The 16,702-nt window shown below is 35.4% G+C and overlaps 3 protein-coding genes across 3 annotated transcripts; 2 read left to right on the forward strand and 1 right to left on the reverse strand.

The window, feature by feature from the left end:
* Positions 1-1,033: 1,033 nt before the first annotated feature.
* EV154DRAFT_574587 (phosphoribosyltransferase-like protein) lies at positions 1,034-3,760 on the forward strand (the record flags this gene model as incomplete). The annotated part of the gene is made up of 4 exons (XM_051606431.1): positions 1,034-1,053; positions 1,127-1,189; positions 1,260-1,822; positions 3,110-3,760. Exons 1-4 carry the CDS (start codon positions 1,038-1,040, stop codon positions 3,758-3,760), a joined length of 1,293 nt encoding a protein of 430 aa, XP_051453601.1. The 5' UTR covers positions 1,034-1,037.
* A 19-nt stretch (positions 3,761-3,779) lies between these two features.
* On the reverse strand, positions 3,780-7,835 carry EV154DRAFT_522106 (uncharacterized protein). Its single transcript, XM_051602961.1, has 9 exons — positions 7,741-7,835; positions 7,615-7,690; positions 6,769-7,546; positions 6,181-6,715; positions 5,992-6,076; positions 5,860-5,934; positions 5,012-5,789; positions 4,274-4,952; positions 3,780-4,217 (listed from the first exon to the last, which is right to left on the reverse strand). Exons 1-9 carry the CDS (start codon positions 7,784-7,786, stop codon positions 3,955-3,957), a joined length of 3,315 nt encoding a protein of 1,104 aa, XP_051453602.1. The 5' UTR covers positions 7,787-7,835; the 3' UTR covers positions 3,780-3,954.
* A 7,421-nt stretch (positions 7,836-15,256) lies between these two features.
* Positions 15,257-16,012, forward strand: EV154DRAFT_485368 (uncharacterized protein; the record flags this gene model as incomplete). The annotated part of the gene is made up of 2 exons (XM_051598749.1): positions 15,257-15,354; positions 15,793-16,012. 2 exons carry the CDS (start codon positions 15,257-15,259, stop codon positions 16,010-16,012), a joined length of 318 nt encoding a protein of 105 aa, XP_051453603.1.
* Positions 16,013-16,702: the final 690 nt, after the last annotated feature.

Raw genomic sequence — 16,702 nt, forward strand, 5'->3', positions numbered from 1 at the left:
AAATCTCCTGTCAACTCACGGCCAAGAAGATACGTTGATATTTCAGCTCTTCGACTCCGAAAAACCGAACTTCAATCTTTTTGCGTATAAAATAAAAACCAAACTTGTAAAAATTAACTAAGGCTTTATTAAACAAGAAAAAGGGGTCTTTATATACACATAACTTCAGACAGAAATAACAGACATGCTTATGACGATCGTGGGTAGTATCATCCAGATAATACTTGGATGTAATGATCCCGTACAGAGAGGCCATGATGAGATGTCAATAACAGTAACATTCATTTTTAAACTGTGTATGCCTTGTAGCGCAAATATTTAAAGTCAATTATATTTCTCAATAAAGATAGCTGTGTCACCTCAATATGCTTTACATCAGCCAACACGTCCAATAGAGTAACATTTTTTGGGTTAGTACAAACAGCCCACCATTTCCTCAATTTACCTTCAACTGACCAGTACATCGTTACCGACAAAAACCTACTTCTCTTTCATTGCCTCTTCCACGTCAAAGCCGCTCAATAATTATTACTGGAAAAAAAGAAAAAGAATACGGTGTGTGTGAGTGAGGTCGATAACTGTTCTGGTAATTCAAAAGGGTTGCTGCCTTGGAAGACCTGTCAAACAACCAAAAACAGGCAAAAGACAATTCAATCGACCTTTACCTTGCCTTAACATCCAAATGTATATAGGAATAAATGTAACCTTGTCGTTATTCCTCTTTACTTGTAGTTTTTCTTTTTCTTTAAAGCACCTTTAATAATCGTATGGAGTACAAAAAAAAAATTAAATAAAAAAATCAATCGGTATAAAATACACTATGTCTAGACCCGTTACACGAATTCATCTGATTTCATTGTATATCCAGTTAATATTTGGACTCCTTGTTCAACACCTGGACTGCTTGATATCCGTATTCATTGTTGAATAAAAATAGCTATTAAACTTGTCCACAATGATATAAATACCCACACATCCCCATCATTTTTATTTTTCCTCTTTACAAAATCTTTTTTTTCTATTAACAATCAATCATCATGTCTTCTTCTAACGGTAAGATAATGTTATACATTCATGCATAAAAAAAAATAAAAAAAAAAAGACTAACATCAAATACTTGGAAAAGTTTTCCTTAAAACTGAATTTCCTGAAATTATCATTCCCAGAGATGTAGTCAAAAACATTACAAGTAAGTTTAGGATTAAAAAAGACGTTTTTTTTTTTAAAAAAAAAAAACCTAAACAATTATCATTGAATAGATAATCTCCGGGATTGTCGCCAATCCACAGATGAACAGGTGGTTCGGGCCAACCTTGCGTTGATTAAACGAAACCATAGCGATGTAGATGGCCTGTGCTACGACGAAATTTACGCTGATGTGGTTGCTGGTCTGCGATATGAAACTGAATACTACCAAAACATGACAAACGAGCTTCTGGAACGTGTTGACATGTTCCTCAATGCCGAAGCTCTGGACGAGAATTTGGCAACACGAGTGGTGGAGTATTATGTCAGTGACATTTGGGCAGTACTCAAAACGTCCAAAAACTATATGGAGGTTGATCGTGTAGTTTTGCATGATTTTGAAAACACGTCCAGCATCTTCAACAAGGCTACCATAAACAGTGCAAATCAACCAAGAGTGACCCTCCGCCGTTCGACCGTGGACACATGTCGTAATTACTTTCGTTTCGTGTTCCCGGTTCCCACATTACGTATTGTTGACGGTGCCGATACGTATGTGGATGGGGTTGCTTTTGGAACCATACGTAATGTCCTCATTCGACATGCCTACATTTATTTTATGGCAAACATGTTTATGGTAGGGAGAGAGGCAGAGGCTAAAGCATTCCATGATGTTCTAGAAAGAAGGTTCTTTGCAACCTTGCGAATTATGCCGTCTGTTTGCAAAATATCAAGATCAAAGCACACAAAAAAAAAAAGAGATATCTTCCTTTTTATCCAGTGAGACAATAACTCTCATTCTTTTTATGAAATAAATTGATGATCTTTTTAATTATACAGTTAAACTACAAATCTTTTTTTTTTTCATCATTTACTTTTTTTCTTCTTTGGGTAGCAGGTTCATAACATGATGATAATAGTGAGGTCTTTTATTTTTTTATTTTCATCGTCACAAAGAGAGAGAGAGAGAGAGTTATATAAAGTTCCCATCATATCATAGAAACTTACCGGCTTTATAGTTAAACTGTTGTGACTCCGTGAATTATTAATTTGACCATTGCCACACAATTATTTCTATATTTTTTCTCGGTGGATGGGCTCGGCTTACAATTTGTCTCTTTTTTATCTGTTATCATCGAGGCACAAAAAGTCAAATGTATTGGCCGTTTTAAAAAGGCCAGAATACTTTGTGTTTCCATGATAACTCCAACGGTCATACCAGAATGTAAGGGTAGATCTGATCTCCTTCTAACAAGAATCAACCAGTGACTTAAAGTACAAGACGAATAACATTGTAGTGAGCTTTTAAAGAAAATATCCTAGTATTTATGATTAAATGACCAATAAGAAGAGTCTTTCTGATCCGTTTTTCGCTTCATTATTTTGGCACAGGATTCATTTGGCAGGCGCACCAATCGTTTTTTTTTTTGTCGCACAAAAAATATCATGAAACTGTGTACAACGTTCAGCGTTGAAGTACAAAAAAAAAAAAAAGATCAACATCAACATCAAGGTCCTTTACTGATTTTCAGCAACTGGTATGTAGATTCAGCTTGTGTTCGCAGGTATATTGCCTATTGATCCAAGATGAATAAAAAGTCCACAAAGCCAACTAGGTTGATATTGGATAAGGCATGATAAAATACGTTTGGGTGATTAAATGTGAACATAAAAACGCTAAACTAATGTCACTGCTCTAGATCCCTTAACTTAAAAGCTTAACTTTTCTCGTCGCTTCATGATGAATTAAAGATCAAGTTTTAAACAGTCTCAAAGAGTCACACGTATTTCGCGGAGATTTGATAATGAAATCTACTTTTTTTTAAAAAACTTCCCCGCCCCAACTAACTATAAAGCGACTAAAGAATACCGTTCATGCTCTTTTTTCTTTTTCACTTTTTTCAACTACAAATAAAAAATGAAGGCCTATCAACGTGAATTTATCGAATTTGCACTCAAGAATGAAGTATTAAAGTTTGGATCTTTCCACCTCAAATCTGGTCGTACTTCACCTTATTTCATCAATGCTGGTTTGTTCAACAGTGGTAAGACTTTGGGTGCTATCGGTACTTTTTATGCTGCTGCTCTTCAAGATGCTGGCTTTGAGTACGATGTTCTCTTTGGTCCCGCCTATAAGGGTGTCCCTCTTGTCTGTGCCACGGCTTTGTCTCTCGCCAACGATTACGACAAGGATGCACCTTTTGCCTTTAACCGTAAGGAAAAGAAGGATCACGGTGAAGGTGGTAGTATTGTCGGTACTCCCTTGAATGGAAAAATTGTGATTATCGATGATGTGATTACAGCTGGTACTGCCATCAATGAATCTATCGAGATTATCAAGGACAATCATGCTCAACTTTCAGGTGTCCTCGTTGCCGTTGATCGTGCAGAGATTGCTCCCGATGGTTCTGGCAAGAGTGCCATTCAAGCTATTGAAGAAAAGCACAAGATTGAGATTCGTGCCATCATTTCAATGGATCATATCATGGAATTTATGGAGGAAAAGGGTACTTATGAAAATGAACTCAAGTTGATGAAGGAGTATAAGGCTCAATATGGTATCAAGAAGGCTTAAAAAAAAATATCCACACATGCGTTATTTTCTTTTACCCCATTTTGATCTTGTAAATTTAATAAACACAAAATTATGTACAAACAACAAAACACAGCCCTTGTCGTTTATTAAGATCTTTGATTTTCATTTATTTATTAAGCCCAAAAAGAACTTTTGATTTAAATAAACATGCTTAAAGAGCTGCCCTGCGAACACTAGATATACGCGAGTGTCAAGGGTTGTTCTAAAAACGTACATTGATGCTCCATTTTATGATCAAAGTTATCACCCGTCATTTTAGCTGAGAAACGGATAGAAAAATCATGATTGATATTCTTGATTTGAATGATGATGTGACGGCTAGCAACATATTTTTCCGGTAAGAGACTCAGCGTAAACATTTTGTCGTAAAAACATGGTCCAATGCAAAAACTTCCTTCCGATGGAGCGTTCTTTGTATCTGCTATTTTTAAAAAATCTAAAAAGAGCGTTATTATCAGGTATATTTTTTATCTCTTATACAAAATTAAATACCCAAGTCTATAGTGTTCGATCTGTTTGCCACCGAGTCTTCAACCAGCGAATGAATTGGTTTATAGCCAGAACACAAAGTAAGGTTTATTACAAAACCATCTTTCGGTATGGGTTGTCCCTTTTGGATAATAACAAACATATCATCTTTGAAGGCCTTGATGGTCTTATCACTGTCATCAGAACGCTCCCACTCTAAAAAGGGGAGAGCGACCCCCGCCACCTGCAGTTGCTTAATCTGTATTCCATACGTATATTTCGACACTTGCTTTACATTGCCTTCATAGAAACTGTCACTCATGAACGGGTTTTCCCAGCTTTTTGTCTGCGATGTTCGAAAAAATGATTCTTCCAAGACAATTCCTGTTGTGTCCCTGCCTTTTGATTCAATACCTTGATTAATCGCATCATGTAGAAGCAGAGCGTAAGTTTTGTATATGGCTGAATCATGTCGCAAGTTAAATACATTTCCCATTACAAACAAAAAATTAACTGTGAAATTTCCAAACAATTTCGTATTAGATAACGAGGCTGTTACGACTGTTGCAATGCCTTCGATAACTGGTTTTAAGCCGAACTCAATTATGTCTCTAAGGCAAATATCGATACTACAACAGCATTTGTAACCGATATTCAGCGTTTCATAAGTGTCAAAATCTATACTTGCTTCGTTTGCCTTTAACTGTCAATAAAAGTAATTAAGTTACATATATTAAAATGAAAACGATATTGTGCTCTTACCATACGCAGCACTAGTTGCCTTATATTCGGACGGTTATAAGTATAATTTTGAAGCGAACAATAATCATGAAAATCCCGAGTTTCTTCATCCACATGCACACAGCAGTAGTTAATTGGACATATAGGTAAGGTATGGAGCCAGATTTTCTTATCTAGAACGTCATTTACATCATCCATATTTATCAATTTATCTTTAAGAATAATAGTAGCTGCATGTTCTCCAATTGATGATGTTCCAACAACCTGATGTAGAGATACCTGAATGTGGCTTTCGTGAACCTGAGCAGTGACAAAGTAAGACTTGATGTTGAAATTCAAATCCTGTAGATAATTTTCAATGCCAGGCTGACACCCTTCACCTCGGACAAATATACGCACTTTTCTACATTCATTCTCCTGGGAAAGGAAACCACTTGTAAATAAAAGGCCTTTCAGATTCTTTTTTGATCCGTATAAGGTGCCCAGTAACTTCTTTTGAACGGTCAGAACATATCCCATATTTTTGTTTCTACACTTGCCACCGAATCTTCTGTTCACTTCCAAAGTTATCAGTTTGTTGAGATATATAAGGTACAGTATCAAAAAGGAGTGGATGTAGAATGGATCTGCAGTAGATTCAAGATGGTCTTGAGTAGCTTTTGGGGGCTTGGAAGTGTTAGGTCTTGAAAAGCATTCGTCTAATATAGTTTCGGACGAAAATAGTTGATACAGATTATCTCCTTGATTGTTTATAATCTTTTTGATAAGTTGCTGCCGTGATTTGATAAATGCTAATATCCTATTCAATTAAAAGAGGAAAACATTGTGAATTCATTCAATGATAATGTCTTATCAATATATATTATTACTTTGAATGCACTAAGAGCAACGGTCGTCGATAAATCTCTGAATTTACAAAGAAACTCTCGATAGGTTTCAGGTCGCTATGTCACGTATTAAGACATTTTGTAATCGAACTATTGTGTTATCAGTATACTTGCCATTTAAAGTTTTCGGCTTTACTCCTTAAACGGCAATCACTTCCAACATATTCAATTGAGAACTCCACAGTCTTAAGAGTAAAGTCTGCGTTTAATAATAAAAAAAAAAAAAAAAAATAAAAAAAAAACGTCAGTTCATGTCAGTTTAAACAATTGTGATTATCACTTATGAATGTGCTTATATTTTACCTATGTTTATCATACAGCCAGCATCTTCAATATTTTTAAAGCGTTCCAACTTTTGATTTCCAGGTATTATTGTTGGAGGGTTATGTTTATTTGATGTTTGTATTTGCTCTTTAATTTGGAGTACACCTCCAAAGACAGTTAACGGAGTTTCCAAATATAAATCAGATTCTATCACCTTGTCATAGGGCATAATATCGTAAAGTCCTAATTCATTTGCCTTTGTTCTTAAATATTCCGAAAATAGACAATGAACTAAGCGACATTCAATAGTATCATCTCCAGAAACATGTGCAATTATCATTGTTGGTTTTGGAATCTTATTTGCTTTGTCAATCATTTGTTCCATATGCGGCTTAAAAGCGTCTTCAAAAAATTTGAGTTTGTACTTGAGGACATCTTCTATGGTGATTGATTGTATAATTCTTATTTCCTCTTCATTCAAATTGTATTTACGTAAATCTTTCTCAGTAGTTTTGAACGGATTATACGGAAATAATTCTTTTTTGCAAAATGAATAGCCAGGATTCAGCATTTTCTAAAAAGAATATAGTCAAAAAGTCTGTTTGATATAAAATAATCATTCTATACCTTTAACATGCCTCTATACATCCCTGTCAATTTAATTATACATATATCACTTACAACTAAACCTCGGTCTCGCAGACAAGTGTCTATGTCTAAATCTGGAGATTGAGTACTGAGAGGGATACTTAAGGACCTTGACATTAACAATCCCAAGCTGAAGTTATTGTTGACAGTTGCAGGAAAAGGTTTATGTGCTGAAAATAGGTCCAAATCAATATGCTGCTTATGATTTAAAAAATCCAGCGTGCACATAATGTATTGTTTACCATCCGATATCAAAGGTAGAGAATGAGATTTATTACCACTAATCAAAAACTGGAGATATCGAAAATTAGAATCAAGCATTGTGAAAAACAGTAGCCTATTATGGTCATCACTTGTAGTAATCATGTTGGCTTCTACAAAAAGGGGTCGAAACATATCCTCTTTTACACAGTAGTTTGAATTCAAGGGAAAATCCCAGCTTGTCGGGAGAATCATTGCATAGTGATAATCGAATTTTCGGATTTCGAGATTTTTTTTGGATTGAAATTGGCATTCTCGCGCTATTTCTTCTAGATAGCTTTTCGCCGCCATTTTCACCATTTTGACATGTAAATCATAGCTTTGAGGGTTCTCATTGTATTTTAGAGAAGTATCGTGAAGTTCCATAAAAACGTTGTGAACATAACAATGTCCATCGTGATTTCTATTTGACTCCCAAAATGTCTCAGCTTGATCCCCTTTGCATGTTATGTATTCTTGCTTGATATTGTAAACTATTGAGGCTCTACGCATTCCGCTATTTGGTTGAGGACGTCTTTTTTATCAACAACTTTAAAGCGAATCTAGAATCAAATTTGCACATACCAACTCGATTGAGAATCGTCTGTTCTTTTCACGTCGTTAACAAACGATTTGTAGAATAACCGCGTCCTATCGAAACCTACTTTATCTAAGTATGTAGATTGACTAGTGTCGGATGCTAATATTTACCAAAAACAAGGCAGTATTTATGCTGAGAGTAATCATAATAATTCATATCCGAAGCTATATTAAAGAGTCCGGAAGAAAAAAGAAAAAAAGAAAAAGTATTTTGTTTTGTAAGCGAGCGATGCGAAAATAGCTTTTTCTGGCTTAGCATTTTCGGGAGATACCCGAATATTAAAACAAACAAAACATAATGAGGCGCTTGTCAAAGTGTCCACTGACATTTACTTAAATGACATAATGAACGTATATCCCAAAATCTTTGCTATATTCTTGTCCCATATAATCCATGGAATGAGAATAATTCTAAAATTTCTGTAATTTTAAAAAATCAGGTACTTACAAAACTTACAAAAAGTGGTGTAACAGCGTTACGGACCATCTTTTCCAAATTCAGCAACACGATTTCAACGGCTGCATAACCGTTAACCAAGATCAAACCTTAATCTTCGATTCGTTCCCCTAATTTTTGGCACCTTCGGACTATCCTGATTCTTTGACTGGTCAATTATATCGTGCTTTACGAAAGCCAATGCCGCTCTACTCTGTGTCCATGAGCTTTTGTTGATTAGCAACTGGATTTGTTTTTTCTGCTATTCGTAACACCACCCCTCAACATATATATAGTGTCTCTTCTTGATTGTTTAAATGTGTTCATCCCCTTTCAAAGTTTTTTTTAAAAAGAAATGTCAATGCTCAAACATGTTTTGTTGTATCTAAATTATTGTTATCTCTTATACAGACAGATGAACTTTTATCCGTATTTAAAAATTACGCTGTTGGCAATATACATGGTCAATTTATAAGCGAGCGATCTTACAAATCACAGCTTACAACTATGTTGTGTGCTAATGAATTGAGTTAATTCAATATCTTTTTATTTTTACATCGTCAAAAGCAACACTCTATAATAAGCTATACATACTAAAAAAGGAGGGTGGAATACGAATCGGTGTTGTTGAGAAGATCAAGAGTCATTGACATATCGTATTTAGGGCATATTCTGTAAAACAAAAGACACATGTATGTGAATTATTTTATATGTAACAAATATGGGCCGTTCATCATTTATAATTCGTATTGTTCATTTTCCACACATTTTGTTTCTTTCATATTTTATCAGATGTTACTATTTTCCGTGCTCACGCATACTTTTCCAAAGTAGCGATGATCATTCATTTTTATGTCAGGGGGATAAGAATATAGTAATATTTTCTGTCGTGCTTTTCTTCCGGAAATACAACGCTTTTCTGATTAATTAAATAAAAACTAGCTATTTGCAGCATCTGGTATCAATTAACAAAACCTTACAATTTCTTTCACCTGTTTTACGATTCATTTAGCATCTTACAAGAAAAAAATATGATGTCGATTGTATGGGATTTTCTTTGGATCTCAACATGCCAGCTATAAGAGGATTTTGTATTGGTTAGTCTTGCAAGTAAAATCAATACAGTCGGAAAGCTCTTCGGACTCCTCAATCCCGTGTTGATATGTAAAAAATTGCATGGCAAAAAAATTCGATTGATTATCTCAAAAAAAAAAAATGTTCTTTAACCAATTGCAACGATTTAAACTTGTAGTTTCAATTATAAAATTATCATGTATACAATAGGTAAAAAGGTGCGTTTGTATGCTTGAATTTGATACCAATCAATCAAAAAGAGTAAATTCATTCGAAAAAGTTATATAGATGAAGAAAGCTAAAATTTAAGACTATGGTTGTGAAGGATAACCTGTGTTTTGATGGGAGATGTTGTAAAATAATTTAAGACTACAAGGGGAAATTACCTGATATGCTACCCCCCAATGTGTCACAGTTATTTACATTTGCTTTAACCTCGTCGATATTTTTGTTAGTTTTTATAGCATAGTCGTCATACTGTGTATGACATAGGATAATACATCTTGTAAACGCGAGGGGGGGATTCCAAATCATTGGTATGTCACGTATTTCATCCTATCTTCCGCATCCTCGTCATTTTCTTAATTTCATCAACATTTGTAGTCCGTAATAAGGATGAGATGGTAGCATGGCTACTATTTTTTTCTGTTACTTGTTCTTCCACAGAGGTACTGGAATCTTATATCATTCCATGGAGATGCAGATGTATTTGCTCCTACAGTTAAGGATCCGTCAAGATGTTACCCCATTACCCTTCCATATATTTACTTCCAGTACACACTTAATACGGACGTACGTATATACTAAATCTCGCCATCTGTTGTAATTCTATATTGCTATTGTTGGTACTACACTGTTCACCTAAATCATCATTCCCGGTGTAAAATCGACCTCAGTGTAGAAATTGTTATTCAGAGTGAAATATTGGAGGGAAGTAGTAACATGTGCGTCCCACAACACCCTCCCAATTTTATTCTGGAATATCACAGTCGGCTATGCTATCCTCTTGATTATCATTTAGATCGGCATATATCCTGTTCTTCAACTTTACTTTCTCTAAATTGGTTTTGAGCAAACCCTACACTTTCGTTTAATTGTGCCCTCAAATACACGTCGTCGGTTCCAGTTGTTGCCGCTACATTTTTTAAATTTCCATATTTGTTAGCTACTCGCGTGTATCTGGATCTCCCCCTCCCCCTTTTTTTTTTGTCAAAGCTTTAGTCCCCTCGTATGCAGATTTGCTTATATTTTGTCCGTACGATACAAGTCTTTATAAGAAAATTCGCGGGCATTTTGATGCTTGTGTGTAAATAGATATTCGTGTCCTGGAACTTTCTAACCAAAGAATGAGGGACTGGTAAACATATGTTTATGAATGATTAGTTTCTTGGTGATCTTGGAAAATAAAAAACATTTCTCTGCATCGTCAACTCGATGTTTCAAGACACCGTTATTTGTACTTCGTGGATGGAGTAGACATGGCTCTGTTTCCCAGTCATTCGCTTGTAATTATCCCAGTCGACTCGCTTCCAAAAAAAAATAAAGGCCGTGGTCTCTTGTTATACGATGATGATTGTAAAATGTCTAAAATGCCTTGCGGGGACCGTAAGAATTGATTGTGTCATTTTTTTTTTTTTTTTTTTTTTCTGTAAATAAATTTGGCTAATTATACGCGCACCATACTTTTTGCTTGAAAAAAAAATCTCGCGCACCATTTTTTTCTGTCCGGTCAAATAATAAAAGTCCGGGTCGGACCAAAAATGATTTTTGCACATTGGACTTTTTCTTGCGCACCATGCTTTTTTCGCTGGCGCACCATACATTTTTTCGCTGGCGCACCATAGTTTTTTTCGCTGGCGCACCATAGTTTTTCGCTGGCGCACCATAATTTTTCGCTGGCGCACCATACTTTTTTTTTCGCTGGCGGAATATATTTTTTTTCGCTGGCGCACCATACTTTGTGATGAAGAGAATCAATGTGGTTTTGAGTGTGAGCTCATGCTTTTAGTCTAAATTTTATTTTGTTTTTGGGTTTTGATTATTATGAGATAAAATATAAAGTTTGGAAGAATGTTAAGGATTGGGGAAGCAAATTATAAAATTATCCTGTCTAGTTGTTTTGAAAGTAGTGAGACACGTCGTTGACACAAATGTCTCGGTGCGCGTCGAATACTTTTTGGTGTGAAAAGTTTAATGTTGGCCATTTTTTGACTTTGCAAGCTTTCTTCGTTTTGTTATCGATTTGAGGTAAAATCATGTAAAAGTGACTGTTGGCAAACAAAAGTTGAATAGGATCATTCATTGTTTCCAAATCCAGACCAAGAAGTGGTACAAAAGTGATAGAATCTTTGGTGTAAATGATGTTTCCATCATTATCTCTCCACGTGATTTCATACTTATCGACTTTTGGTGTTGTAGCATGTAAAATTACTGGTCTTTTGAAAGTGTCAGCAACAATTTGTGGGCATCCGTAACAGTCAAACCAAAGACTTAAGTCATCAAGACAGGGAGCTCTTGTTGATTGCAATTTTTTTGAGGTATACGCTTCGTTTAGCCCATATGTGTTGTAAAGAGTGTTAGCATACTTTGTAAAGGTAGCTAACATCATTTTTTTCACTTGGATCCAAGCGATTTCATTGTCAAAAACAGCGAGGCTTACAGCACGGTATCCACAATTACCATCAGGATGGGGGTTGACGAACCCAAGTACATCATTGACATATGCATTATCTAGCAATCCAAACAGACCACTGTAATCTGCTTCACGAGTTATGACAGTGGAAGGCTCGTATCTAGAAAAACAAATAGGAGTTATTGTTGTAAAATAATTAAAAATATAACATAGACCAATACTTTGACTTGATCTGCTTGATCACGGCTGTTGATGGCTTGCGAAGACTTAAGGTCGTTTTGGTTTTTTTTTGCTTTTCTACTTTTATTGTTTCCTGCTTCATTTTTTTGGCATTTTTTTGCTCTATCGAGATTTTTTCATCTTCATGTTCCACACCAAGCTTGTTTCTTTTTGTCCCTTTAGGTCGGCCCTTTTGTATTTCAACAATTGAAGGGGCAAGAACAGTTTCCAGACGGTCTACCGAATATTTTTGGATCAAAGCATCCATATCTTTGATAAGATCGGCTGATTCTTGCTGACTACCTAAGACATTGCTTAATGATAGAAGCTTTTCCAACCTAAGTTGGATAGCACTGGTATCAATAGGCAATGTTTCATTAGACTTTTTGCTCATCTCAGCGGAAATTTCAGTAATTGTGGCGACTATGAAAAGTATTAATTTTGATTTCAGTCTAATTCAGTTTGTATATTAATTTCTTACCAGTTCCCTTCACATATGTGATCCTCCATCGTTCGTGAACAATGTCCAGAGGAACTTTATTCTCAACAAACGAGACGGCAAGAACATGTCTGCAAGGAAGTCGAAAGTTTTTTCTGAGCTTGCAGAGACAGCTTTCTCCAGGGCGCACATGGCTTACATGGTCAGGCTTTTCTTCAGCAGCCTTCATTTCCATCAATTCATTCTTGATATTTTCAAAAGCAAAGCTTGAAACATTTAATTTGATCAGAGCAAGTTTATCCATTACATCATCTTCCAAAAAAATTGTTCTTTGTGTCATGGATTCCTTGATTGATTGTACATTTCGATAATCCTCCTAATTTTTTTTAGAGTTAACAAAATAAAAATATGTTTAAACATTACGTACTCTCTTTTTAATCCAAAGATCTATTTTTTCAGTGACAACTGCCATGCTACCAGATGAGGTGCTGTTGCTTCTTTTGATATTTGCATGGGTAGACTCAACTCTGTTCGAAGTTCTGTTTCCCATATGCATTAAATTGTTAACATAATAACCTACCCAGTATTGCTTCTTTTTCATCATACTATATTTGTATCTAGTTAATAAAAAGAGGCATTTTTAAGAGAAAAAAACAAAACAAAAAAACCTACTGATGCAGATACTTAATCATCGTTTGGGCACCACCTTGTACACATTTGCCCTTGGCAGACACGAACGTTTCGTATTCATTTTTGGCAAGCAAAAATTCATCCTTTGTTGTGCATTTTAAAGCCATTTGCTTGATGATAGCCATAAACGATTTGACCTCCATCTCCATTTTGTTCTCTATAAGGTGTTTATTTGGTAAGTTTATGAGGACTAATGAACGTAACTTGTTTTAACATACTATCCAGTCTCTTTTCCTTGGCAAGATTCTTCTTGAATCTCAGAATAAAATTTCTTTGGATATGAATCCAGCAAAGAATTTGTTTACTCTCGGGAAACTCGGACTTGATTGCTCCCAACAAGGCTTCATCGTTGTCAGTAACAAAGCACTTGGGCAATTTATCCGTGCTTGTTCCAGTAGGCCAAACAATATCACGGAAACAGTTTAAAGCCCAGCAGTAGCGCTCGCTTGTCTCCCGATCCATCCAACATCCTGCAATTGGAACTGTTGTCAACTGCTTTGGCTTTTCTTTTGATCTTAAAGTACCAGCAACGACGAAATTCAACAAGACCATCTTATGTGAGTTGGTCTTGTAGGTGGCATCCACAATTATACATTCTGAAAGCTTTCTAGCTTCGTCGATTCCATGTTGGTGAATGAAAAAGACGCTGCAAATTCTCTCATCAGCATCTGTCAAAAATCGAACTTGGTGGCCACTTGATTCAAGATTCTTGACAAAATTCCACATGTCAATGTGGCTGTCCCGACAGAATTGTTGTTGGATGTTTGTTAAATCGGTTACAATCAGGTTGCTTACGCCTCTTGTTTCAAGCATCTAATTACCAGGAAATTGATGTTATTTTAAGATATAAATTGGGGACATATTTAAACTTATAAAGAATAATATTGGCAAAATAACTTTTATTATGATTACAGCTTTCCTAACTATTGATTTCTCAAAGGATCTCTTTATCTCATTTTTAAACATTACCTTTAACGTTTCACTGGGAGTTGTACCTCCACGCATAAGCGAAATGGCGAACTCTTGATCATCCGCATTGAGCTTTCGGTTGCTGTGATAAGCCCTCTTATCCTCGCTCAAAGGATGGTTGTGTTCGAAACAGCTGGATCGAACAGTCCAAGGCTCTCCAGCTAATTTTACATCCTTACGAATGTAGATGAAGGCTGAACAGCCTGTTCTCCCGGTGGTCCTGTTGGGTCTTTGAATGCTGTTTTCCAAGTCATCATCATCAACGGCATCCTTTTCATCTGGTTTCAAAAACAACGTTAAATAATTATATCAATAAATATCGCAATTGTGTCAATCTTACCTTCTCCCTTTTTGGCAGCACGATATTTACCAAAATGCTTACAGATCATTTTGATGTAAGACTTATCGCTTTTAAAAGTCTCAAAAGGAATATTGTTAGCCTTACTGAAAGACTGTATTTCGAGTCTTGCAGTTTCCTTGCCAGCAAAGGCTTTTCCAACAGGAAACTCGGCTTCAAAAATAGCCTTTACATTGGCAACACGTTCATTGACCGACACAGTCTCAGCAAAAGATGGAACGTGTCGTGTTGCCTTGACGCTAATGTCCTCCATCTCAGGTTCACTGAGACATTCCCAGTCGTATTCCTCTACTGTCACTTTTTCATCAGTGTTTGACTGTTCATAAACTTGTCTATCAAAGGCATCCTCGAAACTGTCCTTGATTTCGTCTACAGGATTGATAACAGATAAAAGACTATTGATGAGCAATTGGCTTTCATTCAAAGATTGTTGTGAATCGTTTGAATTCATTTCAAAAATAAAAGTTAAAAGAAAAAGAATGAAGAGCCGTAAACAAGAATGGTGCGCGAGAAAAAGTATGGTGCGCGAAAAAGTATGGTGCGCCAGCGAAAAAGTATAGTCCGCCAGGGAAAAAAAGTATGGTGCGCCAGCGAAAAAAACTATGGTGCGCCAGCGAAAAAATGTATGGTGCGCCAGCGAAAAAAGCATGGTGCGCAAGAAAAAAGTTCAATGTGCAAAAATCATTTTTGGTCCGACTCGGAATTTTATTATTTGACCGTCTAATATCCGATGTCTAAGAGACAATAATTTCAATCAAATATAAGATAATCCTTTATTAAATGCTTAATTTGCTCTTGTATATATATTATATGTTCATGTTTGTTAAGTCGGTGATTCGTATTTGTTGTATCGGTGATTCTTATATCACAGTGGCGGACTGGGTGGTAAAAACCCGCAACATTTGGTGGTAAAAACGTCCATTTTATACCACTGATATAGCGCTAGTACGGATTTAGATTTAAAAAGGGACAATTATTATTATATAACAATTGTGATAGTGAGCACCAGACTTTTAGTTGTCAACTTAGTTTTATTATTTATTAAGAGTATTTCTGTAGTGATCTTAGACGATAAAATATATGGATAAGACAATAAAATGCAAATCGATAATAATACAGTGAGAGATGAGAAGAGAATATAGTTCTTAGATGTCAAAGATAAAAGAGTTTACGACGGGTTTATGTAAGAAGATGATGTGATTGTATAATTTACAATAGACAACAAACAGCAACAAAAAGCGGAGGAAATACTACTAGTATCAATTACAAGATAAATCCCAAATTTAGGTGAAGACAAAACTAAAGAATATTTATTGAGAAATGAAAAAAAGGGAGCGTATTTATAGGAAAGATCCTATCCTGTGTAACAACAAGCCACATTATTATTGGCTGCAACACCACCGAATGTTGCGGAATTGTGGTTCATTTTCCACCGGATGTGGTAAAACTCCAAAATTATACCACCTAATGTTGCGGGTTTTTGCTACATGTTGCGTGTTTTTACCACCTAGTGTTGCGGGTTTCTTCCGCATGTTGCGTATTTATACCACTTCTAGTAGCTACTAAATTCCACTTGATGCGTCTTTTACCATAATATAGCGTCCTTTCACTCAAAACGTAGTACGTACGTTATTACATCACTTTAACTATATTATTATTGATGCTGATGAACCTTTATACTGTTGTGCAATCAAGAAATACATTATATAATAAAAAAGCAGGGTTTAAATGAAAACGTTTTATTTTATTCAATTTTTATTTTGTATTTTACTTTATTTATTATAATTTTTGTACATATCATCTCCAAATTGATAAGGTGCACTTACCTCCATAATACTTCCTGCACTTACTATTAACGGGCCCAATTAACACCATACTAGCCAAACAGCCGCCTATAGATACAGGTAACATTAGAGAGTCCCGTGAGATGTAGCAGTATATAGACCAAATCATTTTATCAGCCTAAAAAAAAATGCAGCCTAAAAGAAAAAATTGCAGCCTAAAAGAAAAATTTACAGCCTAAAGAAAAAAATATAGCCTAATTGAAAAATTTTCACAGCCTAAACCTGCTTTTCAAGTCCAAAGACGGCTCGAAATCTATACAACTCTTTAAAAAAACCGTATTGGAAATTCAAATGATAATTACCTTCAGCATATGACAATGTATACACACAAATTCTTGGTACTTTAAAGTGTAATGACATAATAATAATTTGTATTTCATATGTCATATTTACCTAGTTTGTATAATCTACG

This window comes from Mucor mucedo (genome assembly GCF_025094135.1).
Source record: "Mucor mucedo strain NRRL 3635 chromosome Unknown EV154scaffold_113, whole genome shotgun sequence".
Taxonomy (NCBI): domain Eukaryota; kingdom Fungi; phylum Mucoromycota; class Mucoromycetes; order Mucorales; family Mucoraceae; genus Mucor; species Mucor mucedo.